At 39.5% G+C, this 26,875-nt stretch overlaps 1 protein-coding gene across 37 annotated transcripts in view; it reads left to right on the top strand.

The window, feature by feature from the left end:
• The window catches only part of DLG2 (discs large MAGUK scaffold protein 2), a 998,920-nt gene that overhangs the window by 781,543 nt on the left and 190,502 nt on the right, over nt 1-26,875 (top strand). For all 37 annotated transcript variants that reach the window (XM_061457957.1, XM_061457959.1, XM_061457946.1 and 34 more), the window contains one exon: nt 17,069-17,171. In XM_061457957.1, the coding sequence (XP_061313941.1) occupies nt 17,069-17,171 (103 nt within the window). The remainder of the gene's footprint in view (nt 1-17,068; nt 17,172-26,875) is intronic.

Raw genomic sequence — 26,875 nt, 5'->3', positions numbered from 1 at the left:
TATTTGTGCTGGGCTCTGCTGGCCAACCTCTTCATCTTGTTCTTTGTTCTGTACTGCAGGGAACACACAAAGAAGGCATTTTTGGTTTCTGTGTTGTGTAATCCAAGCTGGAAACAGTTTATCACTGAGTATTTTGTTTATTTGCTCTTAGGTTTTATGGCATTTGCTAATGGTGTTACTTGCACTTAGCTCAGAATGAGACTTTTCTCCGCTTAACGCTATCTACAGTGTGGCAACACCACAGGGAAGACCTAAACGCAGTGTAGATCTCAGCGTCTCCCAATGTAGCCCATCATCCGGTTCCATTTTGCCCAAAATGCATTACTTAGTCCGAAGATACTTCTCAATCTCAGCTTGTCTTTGAGGAGAAAAAGCAGTACAGTGAAATCCGGCAGGCTGGGGGTGCCATCTAGTGTGCATTGAACTGCTTAGCAAACGGCCCAGTGCAAGAAGTAGATTAATTAGGTTATGTTAATTGTCCCTGTGCCTCTAATGAATTTGATGATCACTCTGAAATCAATTTCTAAATTTTAGAGGATAGAAGGCTTTGTAGCCCGAGGTTATATTTTGCATTCTTAGTCTCAAAAACATCTTTTTAATTTTTCTTTCATGTATATATTGATAGCACATTTATGTTTTAGGCTCTGTCAAGTAACTGAACATCTGACTGTAACAGTCTGAATGTAAAGGATTTTGAATGCCAATGAAAGCCTTGCAAATGTAGTTAAACATCCATTCACATTATGCCGCCTCACAGCAAAAAGAAACTGTCTCAAACTGATACAGTTGTGGCTGTTCCATGCAAAGTGCACACACAGCCTTAAGGCACAGCACTGAAACACAGGAATTATTCATCCCAGATGGGCGATGGACACGCTAGGCTGCAATGTCCCCCTCACTCACTCTGTTGTGCTTTCTATCCCTGTGAATCTTCCATCCTTGGGTGCACTTTGGTTGGCTTTGGGGTGGAAGATGGCTTTAGCCTGGACATGATGTGGTTATGTGGCACTTTCCTTGTCAATGTTTAAACCCATGAGGAAGCTGGAATACTTTTCCTGCACTGCTGAGGACTATCTTGGCCACTGGCTTATTCTATGAAAAATTAATTACCTTTCACCTGCCGCAGTTTTGGTATGAAAAGGTGTCTGAGGCTGTTTTGCAATATATATGGAAAATCTGGTGAGTTAGCAGCAAAGGGACACAGTAACCTGAAGTTGTGAGGATTGTAAGAGTATGTTTGATCTAAACCTGTTCCTTGACAATGCTTTAACAAAAAGTGAGAAAGGACAAGTAAAAGATGTTTAGGTGCCTTGAAGAACTCCCTGAGCAGAAAGTTTGTAGGACACTGCAAGAAAGCCAAATAAACTCTTATAAGTTTATAAGCATGAAGAGATAAGAAAGTCAAAAGCCTGTGTCAAGAACACCACAGCCAAGAAACCCAAAGAACAGAAATGGAATTTTTTTCAGGACAATTAGGTAATTTATTTTTCCTTGGCTAGATGCAGCAAAATAAATCTGACTGAAAGAGCATTATGAAATCAAAACCTTTCACAGTACATTGTGTTCAGAAATCCAGATACAAATTTAAAAGTCCATTTTCCTTTCTTTTTAAGCAGGGGTACATTTAACGCCATGTGATGCTGCCAGAGTTGAATTTTTAACACTAATTTTTGCCTGCTTTGTAGCGATGTTTTCCATAAGTTCTAATTACAGTTACCAGTGTTGCTGCAGCAGTTAGTTGTCATGCAAGAGTAGTTTATTTGTTCATTAAGCAGAGAGGAATGGAAATTATTGCCAAATTAGACCGCATGCCTATCCCCAGGCAATCACCAAGTCAGGCACTGCTTACTTATGTAGTCACAAATAACTATTATGGATCCGTTTTTCCATATTCAGACAAAACAAATTTCATGCACAGGCTACTTTTAGAGCTGGTTAATCTTAGACCATTGTCTGATGAAAAGTCCTAGACACCGTAATTTTATAAGGCCTGCTGCAGTGTAGGTCTGTTTCTCTCGGTTTATTCTTTCTTGTCTCATCCCTCAGCAACACTTATTTCCCTATAGAAATAGTTTGCCCATTTGTTTCTCAAAACATGACCAATCTGATTCACCAGGAGCAAACAGCACCCTCAAAGCTAGTATTGCTAACTCAAGGTTGGTTAAATTGTGGCTGCCCCATCCCTGGCAGTGTTCAAGGCCAGGCTGGACGGGGCTTGGAGCAAGCTGCTCTAGTGGAAGGTGTCCCTGCCCATGGCAGGGGTTGGAACTGGATGAGCTTTAAGGTCCCTTCCAACCCAAACCAGTCTGGGATTATTCCATGAAATTTCTTTCAGACAGGGAGCATAGTAAGTGATTTAAACTTTGCAGATCTGGATTTAATTCTCTGATTTAGCTACTGTCCTTCTGTATGACCTTAGTCAAGGTGCTTTGTTTTACTGGGCTTCAGTCTCTCATGTGGAAGAGGATGACCAGAGCAGTTTGCTAATTCATGCTGGTGTAGTGAATATGGCAAACTGTGGTCTAATTGAAAGATATGTATTCTCACCTTTGGGAAGGAAACTATAAAAATACCTTAAATAGACTGAAAATACATGAATGAGACCCAACAAAACTAGGATATCCCTGCCCATGTCAGGCGGGTGGACTAGATGACATTTAGTTGACTAGATGACCAACCGAAACTAGTCTATGTTTCTATTAATCTATGGAATATGAGTTGCATTTGAGTGACACACTGGATGTATACATAGTCCCAGAGTCAGCCCACAAGTCTTGAACAAAACCCATAACATCTCTAACCTCTCTTTCTGCCTGATGCTGTTATCTTTCCCCTGTGCTGGGCACTGGTGAGGCTGCACCTCAAATCCTGTGTTCAGTTCTGGGCCCCTCACTACAACAGAGACATTGAGGTGCTAGAGTGGGACCAGAGAAGGGAACGGAGCTGGTGAAGGGTCTGGAGAGTAAGTTTCATGAGTCATGGCTGAGGGACCTGGGGTGGTTTGGTTTGGAGAAGAGAAGGCCCAGGGGGGACCTTTTGCTCTCTACAGCTGCCTGAAAGGACGATGGAGTGAGGTGGGGTTGGTCTCTGATCCCAAGTAAAAATTGATAGGACAAAAGGAATCAGCTTCCAGGTGCAGCAAGAGAGGTTTAGGCAAGATATTAGGAACAATTTCTTCACAGAGGGTGCTCAGGCATTGGAACAGGCTGCCCAGGGCAGGGCTGCAGTCACCGTCCCTCCAGGTGCTCACACACCGTGGAGATGAGGCCCTCAGTGCCGTGGGTTAGTGGTGGCCTTGGCAGTGTTGGGGAACGGTTGGACTTGATCATCTTAAAGGCCTTTTCCGACCCAGTTGATTCTATGACAGGGCTTCAAGCCTACAGCCCTCCAGGGCACTGTGAAAGATTGTGGCACAGCCTTGGCCCCAAGAGCGAGTGAAATTTGAGGTTCTTTTTTTCCAGATGCCACCAGGTGGCATTACAGGATAAGTAATGTCAGAGATCTGCCTTTGGAAGCTGACTAGAACCCGGGGAAAAGCAGCGGTACCTGTATCTGTTTTCAGTTAATAGACTGAAATGTTTAAAACTTATCTCAGAAAGCAGGTTGGTATTCCCAATTGCTTCTGCTCAGAGAGACAAAATGAATCCTACTGAACCTTGAAGGCAAATTGAAGAATAATGGAAAATGTTCTGTTTCAAACAGTAAAATATTTCAAATAGAAAAAAAAAAATAATTATACTGTTACATTTGTGATAAGATGTTTTTTTCCCCCTAAAAGTTAGGATTGTTTAAATGCTGGTTTCTTCTTGCTAGAACTCATTATGCTGTTGTGAACGAAACACTTTCCTTCTCGGTTCTGCATGTGTTTAAAATGTAGTAAGGTATGCATCACCAATGTACATTCACCACTACAACGGAATAGATCCCTCCCTATAGCATAGTCCTCTTATTAAACATAATGTAAATATTATCAGGTAGCATTTTGATTCCTACTTGTCATCAAGACTTGATTTGCTAGGTTCTGTGTACATACAGATTAACTTTTGTCTCTGACTTGTATAACCCAAACACAACAGCTCAGAATACCAATGGAAGTATTGTATCTCTCTTAGAGCAGTGGATATGAGGTGCCAGTATAGTCACTGATTTTTCTTAGATCATGTGAGAAGTCTGGACCAAGTCTAGACTGAGAGGCTGCTTGAACTCTCGTCTAACCCCAAATTCTCTATCTGTTAGGAAAATGCAATCCCCAATAAAAATCAAACGTAAAGTTCCTTGATGCTATTCCTGCAGTTTAAAATTCCACTTCCAATGCTAAGGCATATATTGCCGATTAAAAGAGCAATGGGAACCCTGTGTTGTTCACTTAAAATCACCTGCATGTGAATAAATGACTTCTAAGAGCCATAAACATAAAAAGTCCATATGTTGTGCGTACTCCTTTGCTGACAGAAAGCTGTGCAAAACTTATAAATTTAGGAAAGAGGTACACAATACATTTTAGGGGAAATTCCTGGGGAGGCAGGAGAAGGACTATGGTCCTAAACAAACAAACCTTGGCACATCATTTTCTGCCTTACAATCTCAAATAAAAATTACATTAACATATGTCTAGCTATTTTAGCTGTCTTAATCTGCATGTTTCAAAGCACTTTCAGTGCCAAGTGTGCAACTTCATCTTATAGGTAACATCTCTAAAGCACAGAGTTAATTTACACGTGCAAGTTGAGCAGCAAGTTTCAGATTTACAGTTTACAAAGAATGAGTGTATATTGTTCCTTGAATTCCTAAGAAGACATTGCTTTTGAGTTTTATAATTTTCCATAAGACTGCATCAAGTTAAAAATGTATATAAAAGAAAGAATTCAGGTGAATTAATAGCCATAAGGAGGTAACAGAGAATATTAGCATTTGGATTATAACTTTTGAAATTATTGCATTTTGTGTCTTTGGACAAGACTAAACTTCAGATTCAGAACTTAAATTCAGACATCTGAATGCTTGCTGTCTGCTTGCCATTAAAGTCAATAGAGGCTGGAGAATGATTCACCTGGCGAGTGTTGTGTAGGGCAAGTTGAATTGCTGTGTAAGCTTTATTGCCTGTATTGATCAAGTATCCATTGACTTTAAGCCTAAATACTTACCACATCTATATTTAGATGTCTTAAACTGAATCTCACAAATCATGTGTGTTTGCCCATGTATGTGTTATTTTCTTTCAGATAACATTGTGCTTGTTTCATCACAAAGAAATGTGAAATAAAATTGCGGGCCATAAAATCAGTTTTTATTTCATCCGCCTGTATTAATGCTTCAGTACCTTGTGGTTCACAAGGGCAGGATGAAGCATGGCTGTTAGCCTGAAAGTAGAATCAAGAGAAAAAGGAGACTGCTTGCTCTGGAGCAGAATGGCTGCTCCCAAGAAACACATCCCACAGGTTACCTTAAGGAAATAAAACAAGTTTCCTGAAGGATAATTGCTTAACAGCAACAGGAAAAAAAAGTAGAAAAAGAGCAGGCTGCACTGCAAAGACCCAGGTAGTACTCTTCCGATGCTTCTATTTTCTCCCCTATCTAACTTAATCATCTAATCAGATGAATGAAGTTAACCAAATTACTTATTTTCCTCTTGACCTATTTTAGTATTAGGATGTATTTGTATACGGGGAAAGATATTTTCTTTTTTCCCCTGCTACTTTCTCAGAATCAAATAACTATGTATTGGAAAAGGGATATCAGGGATATTCTATGGGGGTTTCTGTCACAGGTACATGATATTGTATGCACTTAGTCTTAAGACTAGTGTTTGAGCATCTCACTTCAGTACTGTCTCTGGCCTGTTATACAGGGCTCTCCCTCGCAGAGAAAATGTGATCTTGGCAGATTTAGGCTGGTTATAAGGAAGAAATCCTTCCCTGTGAGGGTGGTGAGGCCCTGGCACAGGTTGGCCAAGGCAGTTGCGAATGCTCCATCCCTGGCAGTGTTCAAGTCCAGGTTGGATGGGGCTTTGCAACCTTGTCTAATGGGAGGTATCTCTGCCCATGTCAGGGGACTGGAACTGGATAATCTTAAGGTCCTTTCCAAACAAACCATTCTATGATTCTATCTCTTATATTGATCAGATTTTGTCTTGTGACTGCCCCGTCCTGCTGTCATATTCTGTGAGATGTTTGCTTTCATTTACATTCTAAACACTTCTTTCTACTTAGTTCCTCCCACACAACTCCTACCCACCTTATCACTCACATCTGTAGCAAAAATATGATATGCATTTGAGAAAATGTAGTGTTCTCCAATTTCTACTCCAAATGTTGTATAGAGCAGGATAGAGTGTAAAGGACTTCATGCTTAATTTATGTTTTATATTTGCTACAGTTAGAATTGACCTTCAGATTAACTTCCCTTACTTTGGTGCAGAGAAACTTTCAGCTTTCTACTTTAAAATGGCTTTTTGCTCATTGTAAAAGCAGTAAAACTACTTAGGGCAAAGAGTGCATATTGTTGCCTAGTTACAAAACTAAGGAAAATGGCAAATACCATTTGGTTTTCCTTCTCAGGTTTGAGTTGTTTGGGTTTTTTTTCCCCCAGATTACAGCTGGCTTGGGAAGCATTTGAGTCATCTCTGTAGGTCTTGGAGTTTTTTCTCCATGGAGCACCAGATAGTCACTCTTGTGTAACAGTGTTAGGATTATAACAGATACTCCCTTTGCCATACAAGAGCTATTTGCAGGGGCAGTCACCATATCTTTAGGATGCTTACTTCCCTGTGTTGGTGTGAACGCTACATGACTCCATCCTCTGTCATGGGAGAGTCTACAGAATTCTGTGGACTTTGGCTGCAGAGGTACATAAATACTCCCTTTATGGTTTTAATATTAGTCCTACTTAGACAATAAGAAAACAACAACTATGTAAATTTTCTTTGTAGTAATATATAGAATATTGTATGCTATGTTTTGGGAATGTTAGTATATAATCAAAGCAGCATCTTAAATGGGTAGATCAGTTCAGATGTTTGGACTATTTTGTAGAGGTAGGACATGTTTGAAAAATCAAGGGTGATCATGTTGCTAAACATATCCAAAGGGTCAGTACTGCATGGTAGGTGATAAATGTGATAGATCTGTAAAAGGGCCCCATCCCTGGCAGTGTTCAAGGCCAGGCTGAACGGGCTTGGAGCAACCTGCTCTGGTGGAAGATGTCCCTGCCCACGGCAGGGAGTTGGAACTGGATGAGCCTTAAGGTCCATTCCAAACCAAACCAATCTATGATTCTGTGAAAATCTCTGAAGAGAGAGGGAGATGAGAGCACAGGTGCTGTCATATGTTAATAGGATCACACCAACTAGATGGGCAAATAGTGGACTAATCTAAATTCAGGCTTTGTTAATGCCGGGAAGAAGAGGGTATGTAACCCTTTGGCATTCTCCATAGTTAGCAGAAAGATGTAGCTACGTCTGGCGTACAGTTTCCCTTGCCCTAAAGTAGACATTTGACACAGGTCAGATGACCATTGTGCTGTGAAAGTGTGTGCATTTCTGTTTACTGATTATAGAGACTTTTGGCATTATTTGCCTTTACTGAAATAGATCTCATCCAAACTGACCAAACATTCATGAATCTTTTGGGTGGGGAATATGAAAAAAGCAAATGTAAGTCAGATAATTCCAGGTTTTTTTCTGACCAGTAAGGAAAAATGGCCTAAAAGTGGGAGAATGAAACGCAACTTGCCCTTGAGTGAACATACAGTGGCAAAGTTGGTAATTTTGTGCTGGAAAAGAACAAGGAAGTTCAGAAGAATAAGCAACAAAACTTCAAAACAGCATTCACAGTAGATGTGGAAAATCCCACAGGGAGCAGGTTTTCAAGTAACAATTAATTCAGAAGCGGTAGCTCTCAGCTTTGGAGGTCATATCCTGTCAGGAAAGCCCTAGCATCCTCCTCGACCATAAAAATTCACTGTAATGTAGTATGATCTGTGACAATGTAAGCATTACTATCTGGAAATACCCTTGGAGAAGAGAGCTGGTAGCAAACTGGTTTTCAGTGTTGTTGATAAATATACGTGATCTGATGGCTGGAAGTTGAACTTAAACATATTCAGCCTCAAAACATGATGTTCTTGTTTTGTAGTCAGGGTAACTGGGTTATATTGCCATAGAAGCTCATAGACTTGTCATTTTGAGACTTCAAAATGAAATAGATAACTTTCTAAAATACAAGCCTAATGGAGCTTCTAGGGAAAAATATTACCACTTGCATATGCTGGAATGCTATGTCTGTTGGTGAATGCAGAGCTTCCCTTTGTCTTTTATTAATCTGGGAATTTGACTTCCACCTGGAATTCTCTTCTCCTCTCTTCACCACCTCCCTCGCCCCATCTTTCTGTAATGTATAACATACCTTTCAATTGCCTTGATGCAGGAACTGTTTTCTAAATTAACTCTCACTTTTCCAAGCACATGCTCAGAAGCTAATGAATTTTAACAATTCTCATGAATGAGGTATGTCTCTCTTGCCAAAAAGAGTTATCTATCAGACCTGTCAGTTATGTGTCATATAAAGCTAGTCTGTTGGCCTAAACTAGAGGCTGGGTTTCTTGCTGTAATGATATCATCAGTTGCCTCTAAAGCATTCATTTTACAATTGCCTAAATGAGTAGGAATGATCTAGTGCCAGACTGCTTGCTCTTCAGCTCCTAATAGTTTAAGGAGGAGTTTGCATTCAGTTCAAACACTCTGACTTAGCAAGTTTTGTTTTAAGACCGTCAAACAGAATTATGTCACATCTGATACACTGAACATTTGGAACGAGCTTTACACCCCTCAGTGTAGCCTTATCGTCAGCCTCACAATAGAAGGAAACTAAAAACACAGATTTGAAAACCAAACTGCTGCTGCTGGATAAAATGGCTGCATCCCTGAGCTTTATTCATTCTGAGATTTGCCCAAGGCTGAACTTTTGCCTTGTGCTTAAACAGGCTAGACTCCAGGCATCATTCTGCTCTATTACCCAGCCAGTTTTGGGTTCCTGAATGATTAAAAAAATTATCATATGACATAAGATGCAAAATAATAGAAACTGGCCATCCATTAAATAGGCTATTTAAGGAATATCTGCAGTGATTTGTTGGAGGAGATTTTGGAGATCCCTTTGAGAAAAAAAAATAAAGTAGAATCATAGAATCATAAAAAAGTTAGGGTTGGAAAGGACCTTAAGATCATCCAGTTCCAACCCCCTGCCATGGGCAGGGACACCTCACACTAAACCATGTCACCCAAGGCTTCGTCCAACCTGGTCTTGAACACTGCCAGGGATGGAGCATTCACAACCTCCCTGGACAACCCATTCCAGTGCCTCACCACCCTAACAGGAAAAAATTTCCTCCTTATATCCAATCTAAAATTCCCCTGTTTAAGTTTATCACTATAGTGATAATCATCTTTATACAGCAGAAAAGTTCTCATTTTCGCCATGAGTCAGTGAAAAAGTTAAAGGAACACAGAGCATCATTCCCAACAGATTTCTGCAGGGAAAGGACAGCTCTTGCAGGTTTCCTTTTACAGCCTGAATCATTGACAATACCCATTCCTGGGCTGCATATAGGAATCCTCTTTCTACCCCTGTCAGCAGTGTTGATGCTGTCAAGTTGTATCAGACAGCAGTCTGTGGGAAAGGTATAATTCATCCTCTGGGAGCTGCCAGTTATCAAGTGATTTTCCTCAAGCCCTTCATTTCCCCGAAAACTGTGGTCTAAAGAAACAACTGAAATCACAAGTCCCAAATTTCACTTCTGTTAGCATTCTTTATACAGTTTTGGCAGTTTAAGGAGGCTTGATGTTTCTCTTTTAGAATCATAGAACAGTTAGGGTTGGAAAGGACCTTAAGGTCATCCAGTTCCAAATCCCCTGCCATGGGCAGGGACACCTCACACTAAACCATGGCACCCAAGGCTCTGTCCAACCTGGCCTTGAACACCAACGGAGATGGAGCATTCACAACTTCCTTGGGCACCCAATTCCAGTGCCTCACCACCCTGACAGTAAAGAACTTTTTCCTTATATCCAATCTAAACTTCTCCTGTTTAAGTTTTAACCTGTTACCCCTTGTCCTATCACTACAGTCCCTAATGAAGAGTCCCTCTCCAGCATCCCTATAGGTCCCCTTCAGATACTGGAAGGCTGCTATGAGGTCTCCATGCAGCCTTCTCTTCTCCAGGCTGAACAGCCCCAGCTTCCTCAGCCTGTCTTCATGCGGGAGGTGCTCCAGTCCCCTGATCATCCTCGTGGCCTCCTCTAGACTTGTTCCAACAGTTCCATGTCCTTTTTATGTTGAGGACACCAGAACTGCACACAGTGCTCCAGGTGAGGTCTCATAAGAGCAGAGTAGAGGGGCAGGATCACCTTCTTCGACCTGCTGGTCACACTCCTTTTGATGCAGCCCAGGATACGGTTGCTTTCTGGGCTGCAAGCGCACACTGAAGCCAGCTCATGTTCATTTTCTCATCGACCAACATCCCCAAGTCCTTCTCTGCAGGGCTGCTCTGATATGCCCTTTATCTGAACAAGCAAACCACCAGGAGAGTAACAAAGCAAAACCACTTACAGAATACAAGAGCTATTTCCTTTCCATTGGTTTTCAAAAACATGCTTTATTTGAGAGTATGGAGCATTGTCTACTCAAAGTTTCTGTCTCTTAATCTCTAAAGCCACAAATGAACCTTGAGTGTCATGATTCAGGTAGTTTTAATATGAAATGTGAGCACTGAACATTTACTTCCTCCAGAGCTGAAGGTTCCAGTTAGACAACCTCTCATTCAGCCATTGATATATATGTGAGGCCTCATGGTCACTGGATTTGCCATGACAGAGTCAATAGCCATCTTGCATCTCACAGGCAAGACATAGTGGAAAAACCTATTAAGTAGAGATCAAGACGAGGATTTACTTTTTTGAATTGCCTCTAACTCAGTGCTTGGGGTCAGACAAATCCTCAGTGTCCTTCTGTCTTTAAGCAGCCTCTAAAATAGTTTTACCATTTTATTTCAGTTCCCGAGTACCTATTGCTTATAGGCTTCAGTTTATCATCTTATAACTCTTATCATCTTGGAGTTATAAGGCACTTGTTAAAATGCAAACCTTCATTTCAGAAGCAGGAGAAATTGAATAATTATTTCTGCTTATACCATCCTTTGAAATTCAAATGTGAAACAAGAGCCCTGCAGCATTATGAGCAAAACCGATCAATGACAGTTTAGCTTTAGCCATACACTGGAAGGAAAAATATCTTTCAGAACTCTGTAGAAGGCAAGGTGGTATATGGAATAAATGCTACCAGTAGGGTACTGTCTAAATTACCTAGGTTGAGAGCAGGAGACAAGGAAATCCAAATGCTGAAAACAGAATTAGGGAGAAAGAGGATGATTTCAGAAAGGCAGGAAAGTGAATGGAAGTAACAGTCATGTGTAAAGTAAAAGATGCAGGAGGGAGGAGGTTTAGTTTGATGTTTTATCAATTTGGAGTAGAAAGATAGCAGGAGCTGCTAAGGAGAGGGAATGTATGAAGGCTTGAAAAGATGAGACTGTAGTGAGATCCATGAGATTAGATGGTGGCAGAAATATAAAGGTGTTTGAGTGACCACACAGAAGGAGGGAGGGTAAAAAAGCAGCAACTAAATTAATTTAAGAGCTAATAATGAGGTTTCCATTTTAACAGAAGTTAATGTTCGTACTAAGTATTGTGCTTGATGACTGTTTTGTGTATAAAATTGATGAAAGACTATTTATATTAATTTAAAAATTAGTTAATTAGTATTGGCCTTTTTATTAGCTAGCACAGTACTCATATATATTTCATTGGTAATACCAACTGTCTTAATATGGAAAGACTACATGTGTGTCTCTGTCTAGACCTTACCCTTTAGCAATGATACCAAACGCCATTGATCACCTCATAGTTGCTAGATTGCATCCAGTCCAGGCTGGTAATTGAACTAGCTGGTAGCTATTTAGCAACCTGAATGAAACAAGTTTCATGTTCACTCAGGCTCCAGAGAGTCTGTGTCTTCTTTTCAAAAGCTGTTGTTTATTTCAAACTAAGTTTAAACACGTTTTGAGGAATTCTGATGGAACTGAGGGGAAATGCCTTTTAAGCTGTCGCTGCAGTAAACTCTTCAGTGAAATTATTTCAGTCTCAAAGTTTGCCAGTCTGGCATCATTCACAAAAGCTACAACCACATGGGAAGCACATCCTCTATCAGAAGAATTCCTGTACAGTTTAGATTAAAAAAAATAAGTCTTTGCCTATGGTTATAGGCTTAACAGGTATCATTTGGAATAATTCATGTGGTCTGGTGAGTCATAAAGCTTGTTGGCTCCTACTGTGAAAGGCAGTGTGTGCAAGACACCTCTTCAATAACGTAATATTAATTTTCCTCTTGCTTCAAAGATATAATGCTTTCATACCTCTTTCAGCTGCTTTAGCTGCCTACGTATACTTCCTGGCAAAAAAAAGACATGCTAAATGATGCAGCTTGTTCCCCCATACTGTTTCTTGTTTCCCAGAGAGAGAAGAGTTTGCCTTTAGAATGCCCAGCTCATCAGAGCGTAAAGACCAGCTCACAGGAGGCATAAGTCATAACTCCAAGGTAGCAAGACAAGGAAAATTGAAAAGGTCATTGAAGCTGCTGGCCCATAAAAAGAGGGAAGGAGGATGCTGGGCATGGAGAACAGCAGACATGACATAATAGTATGTTTTCAGTGGAGTTCAGGATGAGACAACCACAGTGCTGAACTGTGCAGTTTTAACTAACCAGAAGTGTAAATGCAGAAAAGAAGTGAGAAAAGTAAGAGAAAAGTAATAATGTGAGCCTGAAAATTTAATAGAAGTTAAACTGGAGAATGACGCCTCTTCTCCCCTGTGCATTTCTCTGTTTCTTCTATTTCTAAAAGTTTTCTTCACCATTCAGGCCAAAATGGTACCTGTACCACCAGTTGCCTCAGGGTGGTTTTCCACCGCCATTCCCCACGTTTGGTGCCTGTAGCTGCAGTGCTCTGCAGAGCCTCAGTAAATGAAGCTTCGCTTGGCAAATGATGTCCTATCTAAGCTGAGAAAAATCACTGCTCAAGGGCTGTGCTTTGGTGGCACACATAAGTTTCCTGGAATTATTGTATTTTTTGCTGGACTGAATCAGTTGTGGGGCTGTTGTATGGAATGACTGTGCCACCTGCTTGTGAGGAAAATCCTCCCCAGATATGTTCAGGGCAGATCATCTCTGATGTGTTTCTTTCCAGTGTTCCCTGTCTTACTGGAAGACCATGCTTCATCACCTAATGGTTGACACTATATATTCCATTTCTAATGACTAAGCAGGACTGCTAGAGAACGTGGCTCAGCTTTCCTCTCATCTCTTGTTAATCTGCTTAAGTGTACTTAAGTTAACATACCAAGTTAAAGCAGATAAATAGGGTTCTTTGTATCTTAATGCAAACAATGGCAATTCTAGCTGTAAAGAGTTGTCTTTATTCAGACTTCTGTTTGCTTTTTCCATCACCGAAAGCTCTTGAGTTCAACAAATACAAGAATTCAGCCACAACTTGCACAATCTGCTGTATTGTCTGTTCCATTTTAAAAAAGTGCCTTTTCCTCACCATTTAATTTACTCTATAAAAGCACCTTGTTGTGTCGGTGACAGTTCAAAGAAGAAATTAAAAGAAATCCTTTATATTTGCAGAGGAGGGATATGTTTTTCCTTTCCCTTCCAATTCAACAAGACATCCCAAATGTTCATTTATTCACTGTGCAAACACAAAATAAGGTGGTTTAAATAAACAAATGGCTGAATAAAACACATTATTCTAGCCTTTATTTGAATGACCTACACGAGTCATGCTTAAGCATTCTAAAAGAGCACAACCAGACTGTAGTAAGTCTTTAAGTGGCACTACCCAGAATTGAGCCAATTTGTGCTAAGATAGTTTCTTAAGATATTTCAAAGGGACTATAACTATTCCAGTTTTAGAAGAAGTCTATCTACCCAAAATGTAAATCTTATCTTTCATTTACATTATGATTCAGTATTTAACAAAGTACATCATGCTTTACTTTCAGTCAATACATGCAAAGGCAATTACTGTAATTACTGTGAACTGTAGTTGCATCTTTTTCTCCATCTCAGTTCAGTTTTGTCTGTAGTTTTCAACTAGAATCTTGCATCGCAGCACTTCTCTTTGTTTGTAAGCTTTCTAGCCACCACAGCATGCAGAAGAGACAGACATCTGTATAAGCTGGAGGCTCTTCTTATTTCCATTATGTCAAATTCATTTTGGAGTTAGGCATCAGAAATTGTGCAGTCAAGTTCATTCTGGGCCAGGACATCCGGATTATGCAGTGAAGCTCATAACAGCAGTGCTGTTTTGCTTGTTGTATAACGCTTCTTGAAGGAAGTCCATTTAACAGGAAAAGAAAAAGCAAAAACCAAAACCTCTTTCAATACGTATTAAACTTTCCTGCACACACTTGCAATGTCTTTTGTTGTTTTTTTTCTTGTTCTTTTATTGATTATTCTTAACATAAGCTACCTTAAATTAATTGAAAGCAGAGGCTGAAATCAGATTTAGCAGTTTGCAATGAAATCACGTCAGGGAAAAATATCACTGAATGCAACTGTCAGAATTAAGACATTGTTTGGGGGAAGAAGCGAGACAGGGTATTGTTTGTCTTATCCTTTCATAAACTCATGTTCATTTCAGCCAGAGAGTAAGAATTTGATTAAAACGTGTAAATTAATGGTGTGTTTCATCAAGATTTAACGTTGGTATATTAATGTGCTGGTTTTCAACTAGAGGGTTTGGGACTTGATCATGTTTGCTTTTAAATATTAGGAAATAATAGCCAAAAAACCAGTTTAGCATCTACTTTTCTTGTTCTTTAGGAAGTCAAACTAGGTTATAAGTCCTTTCTAAATTTAACACCTATTATTCTGCAATGAGTTTATGTCAGGTATTGGTGAGCAAAATATCATGCAAACAGCCTTCCACCTACCTATATGGCAATGTTTGTTTGATTTTATTCTGCAGCTGTGTGGCAGCCTAGTGGTCAGTTGCCTGTTCAACATGACTTCATCTCTTTTGTCTAGCTTGCTCATCATCATAATAAAAATTACAGAAGATAGAGTTGATGTGTTATTTTCTCTATGACATATCTTTTTCTTGTTCTTTAGACTTCAGCCACTCAGACCTGTAAGTCCTCCTCAAGTGTCCTTCCTTGCCTATAACCTAGCAGAAAAGTGAACTTCATGTCAGAGGCATTCACTCACCATAATGTGTTGTGTTTGCACCTTAGGCAATCATTTCTTCCAGAATGAGCCTGCAAAGGGCAGAAGGAAGTCAACTGCCAGTTCAGTGGCTTCTTGGTGTTCTGTGGAAAAGTGAAAATGTTTTATAACTTAACTTTGGTGGAATTCCTGTCATATTCTTGGTGCATTCATAGGAACTTAGTTATTAGATCACATACAGATAGAACTACTGGTTTTCAGAGGAGAACAAGCATGTGGTTTCTTTATTCTTTCCTATACCTTCACCTTTTATCTATAGAGAGATTATTATGATTTATTAATGATTGTTAGGGCTTCATATTCTGTTAACACAACTGTTACAGATCACCACAATGTTTTCCTATATTGTTTAAGAGAGACTTTCTAATACAGAGTGAGTGACATCATTCATCTCCATTTCCCCAGCTCAGGAGCTCAGGAATTCAGGAGTACCCCTCTAAGCTTTTCTTCAGTTCATTCTATTACTTCTTTCTCAGGACTCTCTCAGGGACTCCAGTTATAAAAAGGAAAAGCATCAATAATCCATTCTCTCTATTAAAGGAAAGGTGATTTGGCTTCAAAATTTTCTTCTTTGGAGACAATGAATCAAGGCTGAGGTTTCCTTTATGGTGTAATACAGGCACTGTGCTGCCTAACTATAAGGATTCTGCTCGGAACTCCACGATACCAAATCTGTGACTACAGTGCTGTGTTAATGAGTAATTGTAGTGCTGGTACATCTGTGCCCGTGGCAATCCAGCATCAAGTGTCCTAACACCATCACTGAGTAAAAGTATTTCTTCCTCAGCAGTAGCCCAAATTGTGTTCCTTTCAGGAAGCTTGTATTCTCCACAGAGGCTACAGCCAGAGTTCCTGTGAGACTCTTTTCCTCCTTCACCCTTTCTTTTTAGTTTTCTTTTCTTGAGCAGTCAGAAATGGATATACCTCCTGCTGAGGTTTACATGTCAAAGTCTCCGGTGATTTACTGAAACATTATGAAGTGACACCTGCAGAAGTGAAGGGGAAAGACAAATAAGTATATAAACATATAAGAGATCTCACACACTTCAGTAGAGCCAGGCAGTAGCACTGTCACTGCAAAGCAAGACTCAACAGGAGCAGTTAATACTTCTGTATGTGAATTTTATCTCTTTCTTGGGTTGTTGTAGTGAGGCAGTGAACCTGTGTCTGATAGCAGCTCCGTTGCTGTCACATGCAAGATAAAAGGGTATATCTAGTCAATAGGAGGAGGGGTTGCATGAAAAGAAAACGGTAGACGGGGTGTCTGCTCTGGAAGTTCTCCAACCAGCAGTTTGTGTTAGAGGTTTCCCTGATGCTGCAGACTGGGTTGGCAGGGCCTGGCTGAAGGAGCAGTTTCCTTACTTGCAGTATTCTGCAGTGACCTTCAAACACAACAGAAAATGTATCTTTTGAGCCTTACATATTAAATTACATTGATTGATTGATTGCTGAAGAGATTGCCAAAAATGTAAACTCAAGAGAGCAGGAAACCCCAAAATAGCAGTCAGGGAATATGCATGTCACCATAGACAGACTATGGGGTGTGGTGTTAGTGCAGATCCTCACGGCCCGTCATAGGTAACATCCTCCCATCCTTTTTGATGTCATACTTACACTTTTGCATCTGGGCAGCCTGACCTTTACATCCATCAGATAGTTAAAGAAACAAACCACATCTGCCCTTCTGTCTAATGTTAAACTACTCAGATCTGTTGTTGTTTGCGTTCCTCCCGCAGGTGAACGGTATTGATCTTCGAGGTGCTACCCATGAGCAGGCTGCAGCTGCGCTGAAGGGGGCAGGGCAGACGGTAACAATCATAGCACAATACCAGCCGGAGGGTAAGCAAAATAATAAACTTAAATCATAAGGTAAAAGATAAGTGCTCTAAAGCCACCTGTTTAACGGGGTGAGGCTGCTGTAGATAGCGCTTTTCCCAGCTATCGTCTGAAGTCATCCGGAATGAATATCCAAGTGGCAATTCTATCCCAAAGAAATGGCTGTATTTTAACACAGACTTGGCTTTTAGAACTATTTGATGCAACAGTAAGAGCTATCTTTAAATGTGTATAATAGATAAGTAATCAACAGTTAATAATTTTATTTTCATTACTGCTCATTTTACATTCTTTTCTATTTTCTCCTTCTGGAGACAGTGCAAAAGATAAGAATGAACAGAAACACCAGGAAGATCTGAGGTTGCTTCAGACTGTCAGATCAGAATCAAAGACAGATAAATGCTTCCTGATAAATGCATAGAACTTCTCATGATTACTTTTGGATGATAGTATCATTGTACCTCCAGGGCAGTTAGATCCAGATAACAAGTACTTCCTAGAGAAGATGTTGATGCTTTCTAAATAAAAGCATCAACAGGAAACTCAGCAAAATATAAGACATTCAAGGTGAGATGTATCATATCCATAACTTGGTGTCTAATATTTTGCTTTCTAGAGTTTAAGCTTTTTTCAGTGAGAATAAGTAGGGATTGATTGATTTTGCAAGTCCAGAGTTAAGCGGCTGAACTCTTTCTCATTGTCCATGAGCTACAACCCAAATGACTCCCTGAGGCTCCCATGGAATTTGTGAAAGGGATATTACTTCCTGATAGAAACTGCGGTTTTCCTCCACAGAGTCATTACTTTGAAACTCTTTCCAGATGAATTCAGCAACTACAGGTGCCTGTGAAGACTTGCTGACACCATTTTATCAGTTTTCAGTAAACAGTTCTAGCTCAATTCACAAGTCCTATGACCTGTCAACACAAGCTGTTGATTCTGCCCCATTGTGCCCAGCCTAGGCCACATGTAGGGCTCAGCTGGAACATGACAGCTCTAATAGCAGGTTCAGCTAGTCGGTTTTGGCAGGGACACAGGGAAGATGAATTAGTACTACCAGAATTTGTCCAGCATGAGATCTTTCTTTCCTCCAGAGCCTGATAATAGAACATAAGGAAAAAACCAACTGGTATTTTAGTCAAACTTATAATTGTGCTTCATATCTGGTATCATGCACTTGAATCACTAAACAGAATAAATTAGGCCATACTAAGAAAGGAGCAGATGTGAGCAAATGCAATTGCAAGTGTCTGTCTTTAGTTGAAGAAATGGAACATATTAATATACAAATGCATAAGTAATAATCAAAGTTATTCCAAAGAAAAAGTATTGAAAAGCAATTCCATTGCAGATAGCTATCCACTGGGTTCTGAATAAAACCATGTTCCCATTAGTTCCAGCAGTCTTGTTTGCTGTCTGGCAATTTTTTACTGCAATTATCACCATGGTGTCTGAGTACTTGCAGCAATCACTGGCATTTCACAGTTGTTCTATGCCATGGTTAATATACAGAAAATACATCACTTGACAGATTTTTCCTGTTATATTTGCACTTGTAGTTGACATATTTTCCCCTTATATTTTACCAGCTCTGTACTATGTCAAATTCTGGTTTAGCGAGCATGCAATTCAAATTATGCTGATGAAATCCATCAAGGATCATATTGCATATTTATTCCCTTTTTCCTATAATGCTGCTTCATTCACCAAAAACCCTGTTGAGGGCAGACTTGTCCTGACTGCTGAGTTCTTGTCAGTGAAGCACAGCCAGTTTTCTGTTTCATGCAAATAGTTCTAAACACACTGAAGAGAGTGGAGCTGGTGAAGAGCAAGGCCCAAAAGTTAGCCTTTTAATAGAAAATGATTGAATCTTTTAAGATAAAGTATTCAGTAGCTGTCCAGCACATGTAGTATTACTGCTGAAGTATTTAATTTTAATCTGAGATGCTGGTTAATGCCAACTGTATAAATATAGGTGTGAAATGAAGTATTTCTTTCTTAAAGATACCTAACAGCAAAGAAAAAGGACACAGGTTTAAACCAGTTGTTTAAATAACCTTGGCAAGGAATTTTACGGGGAACACAGAAAGACAAACACACTATATCAGCAAAAAAGCTTATTTTTATTCTGAAGATCCTGCAGAACTGTTTTTGTCCCTTCTCTGTTATTTACATCTGATCTCTTATTTACCATATCTTGATGCATATATTTGAACGTAGTCATAAAATACAGTCTTAAAACTGTGCTTCCCTCAGGGGCTCCTCATTTTAAAATGCTTCCAAAATGTGTGAAGTACATAAGCAAAGTAGGCTTGTAGCTTGATTTATCCATTTTCATACCGGAAGCTCTGAGTTATTATTACAACTTAAAGTTTTTGGGGGGACATCCAAGAATAACCACTGTATATGTTAACCAGTACAATTTTATTTTATTTTATTGCATTGTATTGTATTTTATTTTATTTTTTTATTTTTTTATTTTTTATTGTATTTTATTTCCTTTCATTTAATTTTATTTATCTTTTCCAGAGCATTAAGCCTTTAGATGCTGTTGCAAACAAAAACGTTCAGTGAAGCCTTTAGCTATTGTTATTTCAGGTTTTAAGTGATGTCGATACAAGTGCCAGTTAATACTATAAGCCAGCTGATGATTAGCAATTCAAATATTTAGTAGGGAAAGCTTATATTCCAATGCTTTAGCTTTTATGCCCTAAGGAAAAGCTTACCACACACTTATCTTGGCAGTGTCTCCAACACCAAATAATATACCTTGCTGAGGGGAAAAATAGTGAGGTGGATCCTACAGAAACAGCTTTCATAGTTTAGACTCTCCTTTCCTTGTTTCAGTCAGAAGTTCATCTAAACCTCCTAAACTCCCCTCACATTACTGTGTACAGACTTGGCAGCAAATCTCATGAGAATGGCAACTCCTGCAAAAACATCTAGCGCTTGCCATCAACTTGAATAGCTTTTCCTCTTGATATTAAGGCACTTTGTTTTGTCATCCTGTCTGGAACAAACAAGTGCAGAGACTAGCTCACATAGAACCAGCATCACAAATCTTTTGGATGCTGTCAGACTTGTGGTTGGTGATGGTGTTTATCTGAACCACACTGCCTGTCCCCTCAGACGGAAGTGGTCCTGGAGCAAATACTGTGAAGGAGCACAGAAACCGTGAACAAAGGGAGAGTGGAACATAGAAGCAGTGATTACATGAAAAGGAGCTGAATGGAAATACAAGGGGTAGTATGAAGAATAGACAACTCAGCTCTTCTGCTTTTCACTCCCTGTTTTCCTCATGTATGCTCATCTTCTTTTTTTCCTTAATTTCTCGGAGAAATAGAAGAGCAAAAAGAGATGTTAAAATCCAAACAGAAATGCAAATTCTGTAAATAAAAATGTGAAAATATTATCGGGAGCAAGAGGAAAACAAATAACAGAGACTAAAAAGTCAGAGTCCAACATTAAGAGTAGAGATTATAGTTTCAGGAACAGGAGCCATAACTCTGGGTTTTTTGAATCATTCCTTACTTTTGTTTTAAAAACTGAAGATCACCTGTGTACTGTACCTTATGTACACACATAACATGGAGGTCATGTAGTTTCAAGCATCATGATCGTTAACAATCACTTTGGATATAGTTCATATGGAGGTTTATGCATGTGTTCAAAGTATCCCCAGGCTTCAGAGATATGACTTTTTATATCCATGGGCAGTTCACATATTCTGTGCATGGTTGAAATTACTAAAGAGAATTTAAAGACCAAATGCCAGATAGAACAAAATTAGAAGAGGAACCAATCGCTTATATTTAGCTTTGCTCTCCAATTTTTAATGTTCTTGGAAGCATTTTAACTCTCCTCCCAGCTTAACAGCTCCCAGATCACTTAAAACATTGTACAGATACAGAGCTACTGAGCAGGACTTTCTGCAAAATAAAAACCTGAGCCTGGACATTATCCTAAGGTGGAACAGTGTGTCCCTGTTAAATATTTAATTAGAAATTAAAATGGGAACAAATCCCACATAGGGAAACACTTTTTTACACTTAAAGGTTTTTATGCAGGACATCTTTTGATGTTAATGGCAACCATCGCAAATTACAGCCCAGTATGGAAGGAATTAGGGAAGGAAGCAAACAAGCAAAACATTTTGTCATTGAAACTGAAATGTATTTTCAAAGGAAAATGAACTTTGGTTGAAATAGTGACAATTTGTCCTGAAAGACAGAGCTTGGGAGTGGGGGCAGACAGAATATTGGACTCCTCAAGAAGCTGCTAAAAAGCTTTATTGCACATTTTAGTCTCAAATACTCGTGTTCCTTCCTCCTGCAGCAGCATGAAAGGGTATAACTTAGCCCTAAGAATATTCAGTGTCAGTGGTCTGTGAGCTGCCTTGTGCTGCATTGCAGTGCCTCTGCAGCTATTCCCTCACAGCAGCCCCTGGAAAACTCCAACCACTCAGAACTTTCATGTGCTTTAAATCTTTCAAGCCAGCCAATTAATTTGCTTTCTTGCATATAGGGAAAACATTCATTGACTGCAGTTTGATTAGTCCCGCCAACGGTGAAGAGGTCAAAACGTTACAGTTAGAGAATTTCTGCTTTATCACCTCTTGAATTAGCTGTTAGCTGCTTGCTCAGTGACTTGTGCCTGTGGTGCGGTGAGTAGGTGAGTTTAGTTAGAACAAGAGTATCAGATGAAGAGAGACTGATAGGCAGTGTCTCTCTTTGCAGACATTAACTAAGGAAATTACTGGAGAGTGTACCTACAGTTAAAAGGGTCTCAGGGCAGCTACATGCACTCCTTAGTTCTTTTGTTCCTGAACTTGGGAGGCATTAGAACAGACCTGACACTCATAAGCAGCATCACCTTTTACAAAAGCATCCTTCTTGTCTTACAAATTCTTTTGCCCTGCCAATGCATGAGATCTGCTTTTTTTACAGTATCAGAGTAAAAATCCAGGGATCTCTTTTACAGGTCTCTCCCTGAATAGTCATGGATGCTTTTTAGCTCTTTATTCAATTTCATTCCCCGTTCCAGCCTCAGAATACAAACACGTCTCCTGTTTTGGTACAACAGTTACATATATTCCTGATCAGATATTTAACCTTTCCAAGATGCTGCAGGAATAAGATAGCTACAGAATGTATGGGAAGAATAAATTATTTATAGAATCATAGAATCCCATTTTGGAAGGGACCTTAGGGATCATCTGCTGCAACCTTTCTAGGCAAAGCATGACTTAGACTAAATGTCCCAGCACCCTGTTCAGCCATTGTGTCCAAGTGTCCAGTGCTGGGGAATCCACCACTTCCCTGGGGAGATTATTCCAATGGCTGATTGTTCTCATCAGTTGGAACCTCCCAGTGAGTAACTTGTGCCCATCACCCCTTGTCTTTTCCATGTGATTCCTTGTAAAAAAAGGAGTCTCCATTTGTTTTTTAGCCACCCTTAAATATTAGAACAAATTGTTGTATTTATTCTTCTTTGTCTAGGTCATTTCTATACTTTGAAATGTGAATGCTCATGTTAAAGGCCCCTTTTCCCAGCTGTTGAAAATCAATGTCTCTTAATTACTTGGATAAAGTTGCATTAAAGCAGTTGGCTTTCATCTGGAAGCCACTGTATCCAATTGCCAAGGAATGCAAGATATTAAGGTTATATTTCATGCATGTGTATTAAAGAATAAAACATAATCTTGGAATGGCCAAGCTAGACCTGACCAAAAGCCCATTTGCTGGGGATCCCGTTTCCAACAGTGGCCAACAGCTTAGACAGAGAAGAAAGCACATGACAAGCACATAGTGTTATGTGCGCTGAGCACTGTCCTGCTGGCCAGAATGGTTGAAAAATCCTTTCCTTGTCCTTGTCAGATCCTAATCTATTGGTAATAGTTGATAGTGCACCAAAGTTCTCCTGTGCAGGAGGCAAGGGCTGCAGTCTCATTCAAATAGCAGTATCAAAGGCTGCTTTTCCCCTTTTCCCTTTTTTTTCACCCTGTTCTTACAGTAGCACCTCCAACTATACTGTTTTCTTATTTACTGATAAAGGGGGTTCTTACTAAGTTACAGAATAGTTAAGTTCTTTTCTCTAGCTGGGTAAATGTCAGGCCTATGCCTCCCTTGCTTGTCCATGATGTTCTGGCTGAAGAGAGGTTAGCCTGACTGCAGGTGATGCTGTCAAAGCTAGTTCTGCTGCTGCTGATAATTTTAACACGTTTTGTTTCATCAGAAGAAGTGCAGAAGTTCATGAAACAAGAAATTGCTTCTTTGTTGTAGAGATTTCTGTATAAATTGGTTAACAGTGCTATGTGGCTGCGCAGCACAACTTGGTACGTGCTCAAAACTTAAACTCTGGCACTTACCCTTGAGTGCTCAAGGTTATGTCAGCAATACACAGTTAGATGTTGAGATAGGTATCTGCTATTTTCTTTCCTTTGATCTACTAAATGCAGCCTTTGTACCCTTAGGACAAACGCAGCAGTTGTCAAGGTAGTATCCCACTTGTCTGGCCATGTAAGATCCTTACCTTAGGAGAAGCTTTTGGGCCTATTTAAAGCATTCTGCTTTTATTTTTACATCATTGGAGTGAAGTCTCCAACTTTATCATTTTATTGCAAGTAAAGAAAAAGAAAAACCAACAAAGCAAAGCATATTTAAAACTTAGAGGACAGTTTTAAAATCTCCTGATCCACTCTCAAATTCTTTTATCACAGCATTTGTTTTCTCTTTGCCTGAGCTGTCCTCACCACAGCTTCCGCTCTACTGCAGATTAGCACCTAAGAGAGACTCTGCCTCTGTAGAGCACGGACAGATATTTCTGGGGCTTTCCAGATGCCACAGCTGAAGGAGCACCAGGGATTACAAATGTTCTTTTAAAGTCAAGCCTTTGTAGTATTCTCATAAGATACAAAAGGTTATATTTTAATCCCTCGGCTAAATTTGAAGATCACATTCCCAGTAGGGCTACACAGTGTAACTAGTCCAACGCTGAATATTTTACAAAAAGCAGAATTCTGATGGTTTTTTGCTTTGTCTACAATAGGCAGCATTCACTATGCATGAAACAAGTTATTTGATTCATTTTCTTCATGTTTTTATGCAGATTCATTTGTGTTTAATGTGGTCATCCCAGTCTGCTGGATTGTACTGGTTGTTTTCTTACAGACTCCTGTGCTTTCTCAATTCCCATTTTCACAAATGCTTCCGTTTAAGTGCTTATTTTGTGCGTCAGTCATATTTCGCTCTTGTTTCTATCACTAGGCTTTAAAATTGCTTAAATAATATATTTTTCCATAAAGTTGTCAATGTCAACTGTAGGAAATTGTGCAGGGAAAACATGATTTCCTTCTAAAACCTGTCTTTTCTTGTTCCCATTTTAAATGTGATAACATGAAGTTATGTGTGTGTGTTGGGGGGGGGGGTGTCTATTTCTTTCTTAAAGCTTTCATTATAGTGTTTAGGGTTTTTTTGTTCATATACAGCCTTCTCTGCTTAATTATATTTACATATACACATAAAAAATCTGTTAAATCCTCATGCTCAAGATTATTAATTGGTTTTCTTTGGCAATTTATTAATTAAAATTTAGTAATTTCCTCTTCTTACTCTTTTGTTAGGATAATCAAGTCTCGTTGGGAAAACTAATAAAGAGGTTTTCATTTTGCAACAGCTGGTACGTTTGCAGCTGCTAATTTAACCGTGAACTATGGGCTACAAATTCTTCCCACTTTTCTTCCCTGTTTTAAAGTTCACTACACTGAAACCTGCTTCACCTCTGGTTTTGCCCCTCAGTGACAGCTCTTTCAGCAAACAAGACCTTCCAGCAACATAAAAGACATGTCTGGATCTGTGTACTGGCCTTGTAGTAGTTTCTCATCACTGATAGGATTAACAGTTTTGGAACTACGGTGATACTACAGGAAGAGTTTCTCTTTTTAACTGATACCCTGGGTTTACATCTCTGGCAATAGGGGAACATTCCCAACCACGTATCTGTCTCACCGTAGTGGAAGGAATGAGAGCTGGAATTGGGAGTGTGCTGCTGAGTTAGCAGAGGGGAGCCCAGGGCTCTTCTCTTCAGAACCAGATAAGGGAAAACCTTGAAAGTATTTCTGAACGCATTTGAGTATTTCTTTCCTCTATCACTCTCTTTCTTTTTTCAATTTCTAATTGTGCTTTCCAACATGGGAAAAAGAATCATTCCATGCTGACGGCATTTTGTATTTCCTTTCTTAATTTTTAAACAATAAATTTTACTGTTTTTTTCTATCTAATCCTTTCACAATGGCATCATTTCATACACCATGTGACTCCAGAAGCTCATATTTATTTCAATCTATTCACCTTAAAAGGTGTTCTCTTTCTTTTCTTATGTATTTTTGCACTTTGAAGAGATACAGCTTGGTGGGTTTTTGTTGTTGTTGTTAACTTCAGTGTCAGATTCTTTTCTTTCTTTACTTACATTAATAAGGACTGTATAAGTCTGACCTGTTTCATTGCTACTGCTTTTCCCAGTCTTCATGATAACTTACACAACCTTTTTTAGAGGCTATTACGTTAACTTGAAAGTGGTCCTGGGTGACTGGGCTATTAAAGATACTAAACTCTCCACAAAAGTATTTTTTACCTGAACAGTGTAGCATGGTTTATTTTAATAGAGCTCAGAAGCTCACTAGAAACCTTCTTTGCCTTTAAGTGAATTAATTCATGTAGAGACATGGTTGAAAATACAAAACAGTCCATAAACTGGATGAAATTTTACAATACAGTCAATATGTCTGACACTTGTGTGCTTAAACTAATGCTAAAATGCAGGTTCTGTACAATCCTTGTGTGTTCAGCTCATGGCCCCAGAGAATGTGAATACTAAAATACCAGAGAAGAAAGGGCGAAAGAGCAACTATAGATCAAGGTCCATGATATGAAGGGATGAAGATTTCCCAAAGGATGTGGGGATTATAGCCTGCTTGAGATCCCATGCTGAGGGAGGATAGGAAGCCTAACATAAAGTGACAGCTGCTATGGTAGCATTGCTAAATATCACACGGGATGATGCCATATTGGGGATTTTCTTGGCCTGGTGCTACAGCTGCTGTCAGCACAAAATGCACAGTGAGATCAATGCAAGTAATAGGGACAGTCTTTCATATTTCATAGTTTGAATGTTTATAGGTTTTGACACATAGAGGGATTTTCTTTTAATTATATTACAGAGATAGGCAAATGCAGACTGAAAAGTAATGTATTTCTTTAATTAAATGAGGCCATTAGCTACACTGGTTACCCAAGGTCTCTCAATGGAAAACCCATTCAGCCTCTGAGGGTGAGGTGAATCTCTCCTCACTAGCTATAGGGGGAACTTCCACGACTAACTTAGGCTGGATGGGCAAAGCTAAGGCTGGATGAATTAACCTCTTCCGGTGTCCCTGGGAAGTAGCTTCTTGTAAAATGCTATGCAGGCAGGTGAAGTTGCTTTCCCCAGCTCACCAGGTGAACTGCTAATGAAGCCAGAACTAAATTCTTTGGCCACTATGCCTTTGGTTTAGTCTCTAGACAACACTTTCTCTCAGGCATAATTCTTGAAGCAAGTAGGACAGTCAATATTTTCATGGAAGGAGCAAAACTGGGGAAAAAAAAAACAGACAACTGTTGTGATTCAGTAGAAAATTAACTAAATTTAGAATTTCAATGCAAGATAGGAGA

The sequence above is a fragment of the Pezoporus flaviventris genome, unplaced genomic scaffold, assembly GCF_033815535.1.
Source record: "Pezoporus flaviventris isolate CSIRO_AGI_PZ_B2104156 unplaced genomic scaffold, CSIRO_AGI_Pfla_v1 ptg000025l, whole genome shotgun sequence".
NCBI classification, from domain to species: domain Eukaryota; kingdom Metazoa; phylum Chordata; class Aves; order Psittaciformes; family Psittacidae; genus Pezoporus; species Pezoporus flaviventris.
The sequence above is the reverse complement of the archived record's forward strand: the minus strand, read 5'-3'. Positions and strand labels throughout refer to the sequence as shown.